At 35.5% G+C, this 14,282-nt stretch overlaps 1 protein-coding gene across 2 annotated transcripts in view; it reads left to right on the top strand.

The window, feature by feature from the left end:
- The window catches only part of DNAH7 (dynein axonemal heavy chain 7), a 226,978-nt gene that overhangs the window by 67,170 nt on the left and 145,526 nt on the right, over positions 1–14,282 (top strand). The window contains exons 21-24 of one of the 2 annotated variants that reach the window (XM_090282024.1): positions 2,094–2,292; positions 4,929–5,069; positions 8,894–9,106; positions 12,463–12,572. In XM_090282024.1, the coding sequence (XP_090138150.1) occupies positions 2,094–2,292; positions 4,929–5,069; positions 8,894–9,106; positions 12,463–12,572 (663 nt within the window). Of the gene's footprint in view, positions 1–2,093; positions 2,303–4,928; positions 5,070–8,893; positions 9,107–12,462; positions 12,573–14,282 lie in introns of both variants that reach the window. The other variant, XM_090282032.1, reaches the window with a different exon arrangement.

Raw genomic sequence — 14,282 nt, 5'->3', positions numbered from 1 at the left:
TTCTGCTGAGAAATCTGATGATAGCCTTATTGGAGCTCCCTTGTATGTTATTAGTTGTTTCTCTCTTGCTGCTTTTAGGATTCTCTCTTTGTCTTTGAATGTTGCCATTTTAATTATGATGTGTCTTGAGGTGGGCCTGTTGGGGTTCATCTTCATTGGGACCCTCTGTGCTTCCTCGACTTTCATGATTCTTTCTCTCTTCATGTTAGGAAAGTTTTCTGTCATTAGTTTTTCAAAGAGGTTTTCTATTCCTTGCTCTTCTTCTTCTCCTTCTGGAATTCCTATGATACGGATATTATTACGTTTCATGTTGTCCTGCAGGTGTCTTAGAACCTCTTCAGTCTTGTTCAGTCTTTTTTCATTTTGTTGCATTGTCTGGGAGTTTTTGTGTACGTTGTCCTCCAGCTCGCTGATCCGTTCTTCTGCTTCCTCTAGCCTGTTTTTAATTCCTTCTACTGTGTTCTTCAATTCAGAGATCGTATTCTTCATTTCCTCCTGGCTCTTATTAATAGCTTCCATGTCCTTTTTGATGCTGGTATAATTCTCAGTAAGTTCCTTATAGTTCTTCTGGAGTTCACTGTAGTTTTTCTGGAGTTCTTTGTAGTTTCCGCTGAGCTCATTGAGCTTCTCCATAATACATGCTTTCAATTCCATATCTGATAGTTTGCTCCCCTCTATTTCATTTAGCACTCTTTCTGGGGACTCTACGTTTCCTTTCGATGGGGGGTTGTTTCTCTGTCTCCCCATTTTTGTGACTCCTATTGTTTGTTGGTGCTTCTTAGAATGATCTGCACTTCCTGGATCTGGAGTGAATTTCTTATATGATCTCGTATTCCCTTACAGATATTTTCAGAACACATCATCTTTCTATATCACATTCAGAATAAAAGTTAGTGCCCTCAGTAGTTTGCAATGACCCATAGAGGTGGTTCCCATTATTCTTCCCGTTCATCTCCCCTTAGTTTTCTTCTTGCTCACTCTGTCTCAGCCCTTGCAGTCCCTCCATAGAAGGGGCATCCTCCTCCCACAGTGTGTTGTTCTCTCTGCCTAGGATACTCTTTACCAAGTATCCATCAGACTTCTCTTACCTCCTGTAGGTGTTTGTGGAAACCTGCTCAAACACCTCCCACTCAGGAGGCCTTTTCTGCCCACTCTGTTGAAACTGGCAACCCCCGCCAGCACTCCCTAGCCACTTTCCTGGGCTACCTTCTTGGCCTTGTTTTCCTTTGACATACTTTTTACCACCTGTCTTAGTCTATAATGTACTTTATTTGTTTACCATTTGATTTCCTCTAGCAGATTACAAGCACCACTATAGAAGAGATTTTTGACTTTTTTTCTCCAATGCTGAGTCCCAATTCCTTAGAACAATATATAGTGTACAACAAACATACAGCGAGTATATTTGTCAGTTAATTTTGTGTCTTGTGTCTTGAAAGTAGGAGACAAGTAATTCAGTCAAAAAGATCAATTTAGGCTCAGGTTTCCATCTGAGTTTTTATACTCTGCTTCTTTATTGCCAGTTTGAAAGATGTATTCAGTTGGTTATTGGTAATGTGCCAAAAATGTGCAACTATATTACAACAGACTAAAAAGATTTAAGTTAGGTAGCTTCAAAGCAGATTTAATAAATTGTAAAGTACTTAAAGCATTAAACTTAGTCCACATTTTGCAGGCAGTGTGTGAAGATCCCAGTTTAAATGACTACTTTTGTGTATTTGAAAAATTTTCAGATTAGTTTATTATCTGTTAGTCAAGATTCATTTGCTCCTTATGTTACTTTTAAATCTGTCAATTCATTGTGTCGGAAACAAAGCGTCATGGATGTCTCCCCTCTAGCTCTTATTATAATTGTAATTTTACAGATCTTTTTGTGATTATTGAATTAATGACACCCTCCCACTGGACTGTGTAATCCATGCAGAGAAGGATTGTGTTCTTTTTTTATTTCTCGGCACTTTATCTCCAACAGCATCTAGCAAGAGCCTAACACATAATGCACATTTATGAATTCTGAATGAAGGTTGGAGCACTATTTAAAGAATTGCTTGAATTTGGTTACCTCTCTTACACATTTATTTTTTTCCTGACAGAGTGCAGCCTCACTTGAAAAAATGTTTTGAAGGAATTGCAAAGTTAGAATTTACAGAAACTTTAGACATTACTCACATGAAGAGCAGTGAAGGAGAAGTGGTGGAACTCATAGAGACCATTTCAACAGTCAAAGCCAGAGGTCAAGTGGAAAAGTGGTTGGTTGAGTTAGAGAGAGTCATGATTAAATCCATCCACAAGGTAACTGGCTGTATTTATTATTATTTATAGTAAATATGATAGAATATTAATGTATCATTGATAAATGCACTGTTACTTAGACAAAAATTCAGTCACGAATTATCAATTTAATTATAATAGAGAGCTTAAAGACAAAGATATGGTCTATGATATTAATTTTGTAGTGACTCACTTGACAAGTGGAACAAAAAACCATCCATACTAGAGAAAACTTGGGTTTTAGTCATGAGTCTGCCTTATTTCTTACAGCCATGTGTTAGTGCTTTTATCATTAATCAGACACACTTTGGTCTACACAGTCTACCTTTAGCCTTGTCTTAGACACCCCTCTTCACTTTCACATTGATCTCCTTGATGTGTATGTTTCTGTGGTGAATCCTTTTGTTCTGTGTATATACAAAACATATACTACAATGTTAGAAAATCATAAATATGTCCTGCAATTAATGCTAATTTCATATTTTTTTCATATCACCTCATGAAACATATTATCACTCAATCATTTGTAATTATTTTTGTCAGTGGAGAACTTCAAGTCATGACTAGCAATAGATATTGATTGAGCACTTAAACTAATTTTTTACTATAGTGTGGACTTAGCATTCAAGTTCCTTATCAAGGACAAAAATCATGGTTGAGCAGGGGACCATGAGGGCAAGAATGCAAAGGAAGTATGGCATTATGTCTTAACCACAGCTTTCATTAACTGTCCAGATTCTCTCACACGTTACTGAAAAAATCATTAGAATCTAGATGCTTAATGGATATCACAAGTCTCAGTGCTTCTTTCTCTTCTAAAATATGGTTTAATATCTGACTACATAATATTTTTCCAATAGATGTAAAATCTTTTGGGCAGTTTCCCATTTCTCCCTATTAGGGATGAAATTGTAATGAACAGCTTTACACGTATAATTGGTTATGATAGTGCTCATGTGGAGAACTGCTGGGCCGAAGAGGATAAGCTTTCACAGGCCTTGATAAGTATTGAGAAATAGCATTCTTTTTATAGCTCTTAGAAATGTAGATGAATTCCACTCTAACCACTATGAAGCAGCATTGAATTGGATTATATGGTTGGTTAATTGATGTATATACAGTGTAAACTAATTATTTTAGACATATCTTATACTATTTCAACTATTCTTTTAATTTTGTGTGTCAAAGTGCTTAGAGAAAATATTTCAGTTGCCATTTCAGAGCATTAAGATGGGGTGGCAAGGAGGTGTGTAGGGAATATTTTCCTCAAATGTTCATGGGTTTGTGTTGGTGAAATATGCAAGCAAATGCAATATAAACATGAATAGGAGATATGTGTTGCTTTCGTTGTGTTATATGTGTTTGCATACTTGAAAGACTACTGCATGCTTACATTAAATGAATTTTATGCCATTTGTATATAATAAAAAAGTAATATTCTTGCCAACTTTGTCCCTTTATCATTCTAAATTATCAAAAGTTTAATGTAGCTTGCTAGCCCCAAAGTACACATAATTTATATATGTATATGACATACATATAGTAATATATTTTACATATAACATTATAGAACTTTATGTAATCATATTTTCCTCGTCCAACTATATAGAAGTTTGTGATTTAGATTTCTATGTCTTTTTCTTGATCTCTCCGCAGTGGTCCTTCTAGAACACGTATTTATTCCACCCTTGGCATATCTCTCCTCTTCCTTCTTTCCTGTGTGCCTCCCATCTTTCCATTGCTCATTTTCAATTGCCCTTTCTGTGTGGCTTCCTTGGCCTTTTAAATTTTCTTTACTATCAATAACATCTCTGTTCAACTCCACAGACATTCTAGCTAGGCTAGAAATCTAAAAAGTTTCACTCATTCTTATGTATTTCTCAGAAAAATTCAATTTTGACTTTTTTTCCTGAAATTCAGATACTAAAGTGGGTATCACCTCACAGATAATGTTACTATTTTTTATTGATATATAAACAGATGAAAATATTACCCACTGATGGCTGGTAGAAAAAAATGGATGCATCAGTCCACTGAAAACATACATAGAAAAGTATATGAATTAAACTTCCTTATTTTACAGCTTTCAACTCTGTATGAATGAATTATACATTAGTCCCTGTCATCATTACTTTGGGCATCAAACTAAGGAATTGTGAGGGAGTGAGACCTGCAAACATAAGAGGATCTTCAGAGAAATCGTGTGGTTTACCTGAGAGTGCATGTACACACGTATATACACATGGCTGACTTGGGATCTGATGGAGTTAAAAAAAATCATTATCTATGAGTTTGATGGATCTTATTTTAGAAATATTTGAATTTATGTTTAGGAATAAAATTGCTTGTGCCTTTTAAATCCAAATGTATCTAGGATATTTTTGGCTATAGTTGGCCTAATAAATATTTGATATAACGTGTTTCATACAAATTGATCATGTATCAGCAAAATAAAATGTTATGTGATATATTTAATTTGTTCTCAGGTATATGAATTAACTTGAACTTAAGTAATTCTACTGATATGCTTTGAGTCTTCATAATTGGCTAAGACATAAAAAGTTGAGCAGTATGAGTTAATCTGTTGGTGTTTAGCTCTTCATCATATAGCATATTCAAGTGCAAAACAGTTCATCTTTAGCATTTTTTTCAACTAGGTAATTCAAGATGCAATTTGTGCTTATACAATGCGTAAACGAATTAACTGGGTAAGGGATTGGCCTGGACAGACGGTTCTCTGTGTTTCCCAAACATTTTGGACAACAGAAGTACAAACAGCTATTTCAGCAGGGCAAGAGGTAAGTTTTACTACCCTCGGGTCTGTCAGCATTTTTTCAATAGTTATTATAAATAAAGACGATTCACTCAAAACGTCAAAGGTATTTGAGTCTCAATCCTCATGCCTTTAAAAATAAAGTGCTAATAGGACTAAGAAACTTCCTAAACTCAGAAAGGATAGTTCTCCTTTATGTCTCAAATACAAGGTGTCAGACTCATTTAGACTATTGCTATCTTTATTTTTAATGTACTGCTTTTGAATGAATAATTATTAATATTTTGAATGATGTTTAATTTTAAATATTCTAATATATTGGCTATATGAATTTAGAAGTACTAGTCATATTAGTAATTAATTAGTAGCGTCCTCTGTCTCTCTCCTTGCTTCTGGCCCCCCAAACTGTTACAGAAACAGGAGAGTCCAAAAACAAACCCCAGAGTTTGCGGCTGGGAGATAGGGAAAAGGAAGCAGCTTTCAGGATGCTTTTGCATGCCTGGAGCTGGTGGCTGGGAACTTTGTTGCACAAAGATCCCCTTTGAAACTTACAAGGCCTTGGACTGTGGGATGGTACGGAAGAAGCCTATAGAGCCTGCATAGGATTCTGTGAATGGTCAGAACTGCTTTCAACACCCACTGCGTCACACAGTCAGGGATCTATAAGCAGCTGCAGACATTTTAGCTGTCGCGCTCCCTCCATGTGGCTTGGAGGAGGGGATCTCCAGGCTGCTTTAAGGGAGGCCTCCAGGCGGCTTTAAGAAGAGCCTCTCGCCATGCGGTTTGCAGGAAGAAGGCAGTTTACCAGGAGGCTGAGAATCCAGGCGGTTCTGCATTGAGAGCTGGAGGGCACCACAGCACAGAAAGGACCTCCCCAATCTGAATTGCAGTGATTGGCAGCTACTGGTAAAGCTGAATTGTGCCTAGGAAGTAGGGAAACGGTGTTTCTGACTTTCCTAAGACTGGCCAGGTCTGGGAGGGGGAGGCAGGACTATGTGTAAATAAACAATTCTTTTTCTTTTCACTAAACTCTGGTATTGAGAGTTATAATTCTGGCAGCAGGCAATCGGGCCCCTAACTAAACAGCCCATGGGTTCTGTTTCAATCAGAGCAGCCCAGGTGTTCTGTTACAAAACCACCAGCTTTATTAGTCACCACTATAGGAAAACCATTTGGAGGAAACAAAGAAGCAAATGTGAGCAAATAAGCTACATTTATAGGCATCTTCCAGTTTTTTCAGTTTAAATGTACTGTTTATCAAATCTCTACCCCTCTGTCTTAACTGAATTTTTTTTCTGTTCTTACTCTAAGAATACTACTGGAAAAGGTAAGGGTTGAGGCAGAGCATTAAAGTGTTAACTATAATCCTTTCATGCTTCTACTTAACTCCCAAGCATAATTTGAATCTCAAGGAACAGTTAGTTTAGGTCACTACCTTTTCGGTATGTCCTCTGCTCAAAACTATTTGCACTGCCTATAATTCCTGTCCTATTGTGTACAGATACAAATAGTTATTTTGGTTTACGATAGTATCAACTGATACTGAGATGGAGTTATTTATTTACACATTTGTTAGTCTATTCCCACTCATGTAATACGGTGCAGATATGGAGCCATTCACAGAGAAAGCCAAAACAAGAACCTGTGCTTCAAGAGTGACTCAGCTTCATAAATCTGAGGTTCTCTGAAGTGGTAGCTTAGCAAGATTTAGCAAGTCAGTCTTTTGTTATTTTTCCTTGCCCAATCGCCCTCTTCCATTGTGTTTTATAGTGCTTTTCTGGCTGTTTTATGGTATGAAGTTAAGCTTTATATGTTCCTTTAAAAATTAATTCTTTTTTTCTTTCATCTGCTTGTGATTAACCTGTGTTAGTATGCCCCTCACTCACTGCCTATGCTATCGTGGGAGGCTAGCCCTTCATCCACTGCTTGGGCTATCACGGGACACTAGCATATGTTTTAGTACCCTATGTGTTGGTAATTTTTCCCCTTAATTAATGTGTGGTTCACAATTGAAAGTGATGACTTTGGTTGAGCAGCTGGAGACTCTTGGCAGCCTCACAGAACACTGGACACTGCCATTCTCTGCAAACATCCCAAGTTGTCTGGAGCGTGATGCTATAACAGCCCTGGGTTATGCCGTCACACTCCCAGAGGACCTGTTCTCCTCAGGGTTTGCATTTCCATTTATTTATTCAATGACTCTTGATTTTGGAACTAGTCCGTGTGAGGCATTATAGGGGGGATACAATGAATAAGGAAATCACAGCTGTCACAGAGCTCGGGGTTTGCAAATATGGATGTGATTTTGAGTCATCGTATTTTGTATATGTAGAAGCATCTTGGTATAATAAAAATATTTGATTCCAGATAGGGTTTATTTTGGCTGCATATGATAGTAGTAAACTGCAGATTCATTAGTTCACTGTACAGAATAGTTTGCAAAGAATAAACTGTAACAAATACTACCAACATGATGATTTTTTTCAGTCTACTTTATCTGAATTCTTATTGATTCATACAGCATAGTTCCTAAAGAACTCAGATTACGCCTGTTCAAAGTTAAATTTTAATTCTCAATCCATTTTTCTAATATCTAAAAATACATTCTGCTAGTATAAATACTAATAAATCCTTATGGACATATAATTTGTACTTTCAGGTCCAAACATTAAAAATGTTTAATGTCTTGTGTGGAACTACAGAATGTAAGAACTGGTGAGGCTTTCAGAGACCTTGACTTTTAGTGATGAGGAAACTAAGATGTACCAACTGGCACAGCTTCTGTTCCTAGGATCACAACTGCTCTTCCTCTTTTATATACTCCATGTACTTAAATTCATGAATTGGCTCCAAGAATTTAAACACTTATGGTTATTCAAACATGAGTGGAATAGAAGTGTATTTTTCACTACTTTTGAAGCAAATTAATAGCAATTAATCATGTAAGTAACATAAATGACACACTGTTCAAGCACCAAACTTTTGAAAAAAAAATTCTTAAAATAAAAAAAAGATAAAATATCCTTTAAGAAACAAATTGCCACCCCCAAAACTATCCCCACTTTTAGATTCATTGCTGCCACTTAACTGGCCCTAAAGGAGGGAAGCACACTCAATGGTGCATAAGGTTTATTAAATATTATTGTAGTGAAGAAAGCAACCACATCAGTCTGCTGGAGCATATCAACACTTCCCTTAAGCACAGCAGTTTTTATTGATTCTAATTGGATTTTCATTAACCTTCTTCTCTCTTTTATTAAACTTCCTAATTACATTTACCCACCGGAAAAGAGACCCCGAAGCAAATCTTGTCCTTAGGATTGGCATTAGTTTACCATAAACTAAAACATTAGATATTCACTAGTATCTTTATATTTTGAGTGCCACACATACTACTCAGAAAAACTACACAAGAATACTAGAAGGACTCATGTGATCCAAGGAGGAGCAGTCAGAATCAAGATCCTAGGGCTTTCTTGCTGCTGCAGTTAGTCTTTCATGGTCTATCTTTCATCTCTACTAGTCTCTGGCAGGTTTTATTCTGCATTGGGAATAAAGGCCTGCAATAGCTTCCGATTGCGTGCAAGTAAAAAAGGGCCACAGAGCACAGAGGAGTGGAAATAGGAAAGGAGGAATGTTGGGTAGACAAAAACCAAGAATGTCCACAATATTTAGTCAGACTTGGCTTGTTCACCTAATTCCTTTGTGGTAAGAATTATTTTAAAATTACGTCATATGGAAAATCATGATAAAAAATGTAGGAAATACTCTGTATACATGCTAGTTCAAAGTGTTTTTATTCAAAAGAATTCTGGTCCTATTGATTAATCATATCTTATTTTCTTTCAGGCTCTTGAGCAATACTTGGAAAAATCTAACAGGCAAATTGATGATATTGTCACTTTGGTTCGTGGCAAATTATCCAAGCAGAATCGTGTTACTCTGGGAGCCCTGGTGGTGCTGGATGTTCATGCTAGAGATGTCCTTGTATCACTTGTTAATAAAAAAGTTAGCGATGACTCTGACTTTGAATGGTTAAGTCAGCTTAGGTACTATTGGCAAGTAAGTGGTATCACTGAATGTTATTACATAGCACTTTCAGCTCATAGCTTTTTAATTTGTGCTTGCTCACTCACGTGGGAAATAGTATCAGTAATATAGGATTTTTTGCTGATGGCTGACTATACCCAAACAAGCATTCTCCAGATTGAAGATTAAGGCAGCCAAAAACTATATCGGCATCATCTGTATAAAAACTGTATCTATATCTAAATCCGTCCAAATGTGTAGTTAACATAGAAATACATAAACACATATAGACACACAGAAATTATGAGTAATTATAAAAAATTTCTCGTTTTAAATGAGTCATTATGCTTGCTGAATCTGCAAAATGTTGCAACTAGTAATTTTAAAGTTGCATGTATAGATTTTTGATACATCTATAGAATGTGCCAATCAAAGACTATTTTAGTCTGATGTAGTCATTAAAATGTTCTCTTCTTCATTAGTTGAAGGAGCCAGAAACATAATCAAGAAGGAAGGTTTTTATCAAGGCATCATGATGGCTGTTGATGGCAGTCACCATGTGGAGGGAGGGAGAGCAGGAACAGTTAGTGCAGTGGAAAAGGTTAGGCCTATTAGAGTCAAAAGTGAGAGCTGATGACTGGAAATATGGACTCTGTAAGGTTCTCATCATATTCCCTTTTGTGAAATGCTTGGGAAGTATGGGATTAGAGGAAAGAAGATACAAGAACCAGAAGTTTAGAAAAATACACAAGAGGCAGTGTGTATAATGGTTAGGAACTCAGACTGTGGAATCATTGTTTCAAATGCCAGATCCTCCCCTTACCAGATGTATAACTTAGGCAAGTTACTTACTCTTTTTAAGCATCAGTTTACTTATCTGTAAAATGATGATAATGATAATACCCACTCTATAGTGAAAAGTGATTGAATAAATGATTTAAAATATAGGAGAATAATAAAGTAACAGAAAGAGAAGTAATATTGTTAAAATGTCCATACTACCTAAAACAACCTATGGATTCAATGCAATCACTGTAAAAATTCCAGTGGCATATTTTTTTTTTTTAAATAGACCAAACAATCCTAAAATTTATTTATTTTTTTATTGTTGTTCTATTACAGTTATCCTAATTTTCACCCCATTCCTCAATCCTAAAATTGGTATGAAAGTTAAAAGACCCCAAATAACTAGAGTAACCTTGAGAAAGAACAAAGCTGGAGGTATTATGCTTCCTGATTTCAAACTATATTACAAAGCTATAGTAATCAAAACGGTATGGTACTTGGTGGTGGTGGGGACCAGATTGATGAAATTGAATAGAGAGACCAGAAACAAGCCCATGCATATATGGTCAATTAATTTATAACAAAAGAGCCAAGAATATACAATGGGTAAAGGACAATCTCTTCAATAAATGGTGTCAGGAAAACTGGACAAGTTGCCAAAGAATGAAGCTGGACCACTAACTTACACCATACACAAAAATTAACTCAAGGTGGATTAAAGTCTTGAATGTAAAACCTGAAACCACAAGACTTTGAGGAAAAAATAGTAATCTCCTTGGCATTGGTCTTTGTGATGATTTTTTGACTCTGACACCCAAAACAAAGGTAACAAAGTAAAAACAGACAAGTTAGATGACACAACCTATAAAGCTTCTGCATAGCAAAGAAAACCACCAACAAAATGAAAAGGCAGCCTACTGAATGGGAGAAAATATTTGCAAATCATATATTCGATAAGGAGTTAATATACAAAATATATAAAGAATTCATACAACTCCACAGCAAAACAAACAATCTGGTTAAAAATGGGCAGAGGATCTGAATAGACTTTTTCCAAAGAAGACATATAAATGGTCAATAGGTACATGAAAAGACTCTCAACGTCACTAATCAGGGAAAAGCAAATCAAAACCACAATGAGATATCACCTTAAACCTGTTAAAAGGGCTACTATCAAAAAGACAAGAGAAAACAAATGCTGGTGACGATGTGGAGAAAAAGGAACCCTTGTGCACTGTTGTTGAGAATGTAAATTGGTGCAACCACCGTGAAAAACAGTACGGAGGTTCCTCAAAAAACTAAAAAAATAGAACTACCATATGAATCAACAGTTTTATTTCTGAGTATCTAAAGAAAATAAAAATACTAACTCAAAAAGATATATGTTTATTGCAGCATTATTTACAATAGTCAAGATGTGGAAACAACCTAAATGTCCACCAACAGATGAATGGATAGAGATGTTTTATATATTTATATATATATAAAATACACATGATATGTATATGTATATACACACAGACATGCACATATACACATACATGCATACATATACACATATATAGTTACATTTATAGATTACTGATATACCTTTGGGATGTGCAAATCAGACTGTTTTAGTGTGATTTAGTCATTAAAATTTTTGTTTACCAGTTGAAGGAACCAGAAACATAATTTGAAGGGAAGGTTTATATCAGCACATCTGGGTGGCTGGTGATGGCAGTCACCATTTGGAGGTTGGGAGAGCAGAGCAGGAACAGTACAGTGGAAAAGGTTGGATCTTTAATATATATTCATATATAAAAATATATGTGTGTGTGTATACATACATACATATATATATATATATATATATATTCAATCATAATAATAATGAAATCTTGCAATTTGTGACAACATGGATGGACCGTAAGGGCATTTTGCAAAGTGAAATAAGTCAGACATAGAAAGACAAACACCATATGATCTCGTTTATATGAGACCTAGAACAGAACGAAATCATGGTTATGATACAGAAAGCAGACTGGTGGGTGTTAAAGGCTGGGGATGGGGGTGATATAGGAGAGATGGGTAAAGGCAATAAAAAGATACAAACTTCCAGTTATAGAATAAATAAGTTGTGGGGATGTGATGCACATATTTGTAAGTTGCTAAGAGAGTAGATCTTAAAAGTTCTTATCACAAGAAAAAAATTCTGTAACTATGTATGGTGATGGATATTAATCAGACTTATTGTGATCATTCACAATATATACAAACATAGTATCATTATGTTGTATTCTTGAAATTGCTATAATGCTGTATGTCAATTATACTTGAATAAAAATAAAAGTGTTAGCAAGTTTTAAAAATAGAAAATACAGGAGCAATAAGGAACAAATATATTTTCCAAAGATATACCATAGGAAAAATTGAAGCCAGTGTCTTCAATTCTGTAGCCAAGGAAATCACATATTGAATTCTTCTATTGAATTAAATGGTGTCATAAAAGTGAATTTTAAAGATGTTTATAACAAGGCTATTATTTATAAAAGAACTTGAGATTTAATATGACTTAAAATTCTATTATTTAAGTTAACTTTCTTTTATCTGACTTATTCTAGGGAAATCATTTAGAAACAAAAATGATTAATGCTGGTTTACGATACGGATATGAATACCTGGGTAATTCCCCTAGGCTGGTTATTACTCCACTCACTGATAGGTGTTACAGGTAAACTCATCCCTTGACTACTTATTTTTTATAAAGTATCAAATTATTTTCCACTAAGTAAATGTATCTTATATTATCTTTTCCTAGACCCTTAATTCTACTCTCAACTTGATCTCCAATTTCTCTGTCTCTGCTGGCTTCTTCCTTTTAGCTCTGGAGCTCTAAGTATTGTCTGGTATTGCTGTGGGTTTTTTTTGTTTGTTTGTTTTGTTTTTTTGTTTGTTTTTGACATTTTTCATACATCCTGTCTTGAAACATTCTGACTCTTCTCTTTGGATCATTTGAGACATCCCTTTCCTTCCTCTGAAGCATGGGATTTTCTGGAATTCAATGTTCATGTGATAATGGGATGTTTTGCCTCATGCTTCATGGTTTCCTGAGTGTTCTCATTCACTCTCAGTCTTTAACAGATCCCCAAATCTATACCTCCAGTCAAGGGTAACATTGGTCAATAAAATTAGGTAGGTTTCAGGTGTACAATTTGATAATACATCATCTATAAATTATTGATACATCATCTATATTGTGTGTTCACCACCCGAAGTCAAGTTTCTTCCCATCACCATTTATTCTCCCTTTACCTTCTTGTACTGCCCCCTACCCCCTTCTCCTTTGTCAGTCACCATGCTATTGTCTATGTCCAAGGGTCTTTCTGTTTTTTCTTTGCTAATCCCTTCACTTTTCTCACCCAGACCCCAACCCCCCAACCCTCTGACACCTGTCAGTCTGTTCTTTGTATCAATGAGTCTGTCTCCACTTTGTTAGTTTATTTTGTTCATTAGATTCCACATATAAGTGGAATCATATGGGACTTGTCTTTCTTTAACTGGCTTATTTCACTTAGCATAATGTTCTCCATGTCCATCCATGCTGTTGCAAAAGGTAAGATTTCCCTCTTTTTAAACTAAGTAGTGTTCCATTGTGTAAATGCATCACAGCTTTTTTATAGACTCATCTACTGATGGGCACTTGAGCTGCTTCCAAATCTTGACTATTGTAAATAGTACAACAATGAACATAAGGGTGCATATATTCTTTTTAAAAACTTTTTAATTGAATTTATTGGGGTGCCATTCGTTAATAAAATTATGTAAGTTTTAAGTGTACAATTCTACAATACATCATCTGTATACTGTATTGTGCATTCAGCACCCCAAGTTCAGTCTCCTTTCATCACCCTTTATTCTCCCCGTACCCTCTTCTACCTCCACCCATCCCCCTTCCCCTCTGTTCATATAATCTTTCGAATTAGTGTTTTGGGATTCTTCAGCTATATTCTCAGAAGTGGAATTGCTAGGTCATAAGGCAGTTCCATTTTTAATTTTTTGATTAAACTCCCTACAGGTTTCCACAGTGTCGGTCACTGACTTTTAAATTTTGCCTCTTTTCCATTGTCTTTCTTCTTTCTTCTGTCTCTTAACTTTTCTTATGTTAGATCTCTGTATCTTCCTGAGTGATTTCTTCAGCTTTACCATCCAGTGCATAATTCTCTGCTTCTTATGGTTATTCCACTATTTAATCTGTTAACTGAATTTTTAAAAATTCAATGATTACATTTTCATTGCATCTATTTCAAGTTGTCTCTTTTAGGAAGTTGGCTTCCTTTTTCCTCATCATTTTCTCATGTCTATTGCTTTTGATATAAAGTATTATTAAACAAATTACCAGGATACCAAAGAGGGCATAGTGCCATGGATGTAGTAACACTCC

This window comes from Furipterus horrens, unplaced genomic scaffold (assembly GCF_987537825.1).
Source record: "Furipterus horrens unplaced genomic scaffold, mFurHor1.1.pri manual_scaffold_1, whole genome shotgun sequence".
NCBI classification, from domain to species: domain Eukaryota; kingdom Metazoa; phylum Chordata; class Mammalia; order Chiroptera; family Furipteridae; genus Furipterus; species Furipterus horrens.
Note: the sequence above shows the minus strand (reverse complement) of the source record. Positions and strands in the feature narration are given on the sequence as shown.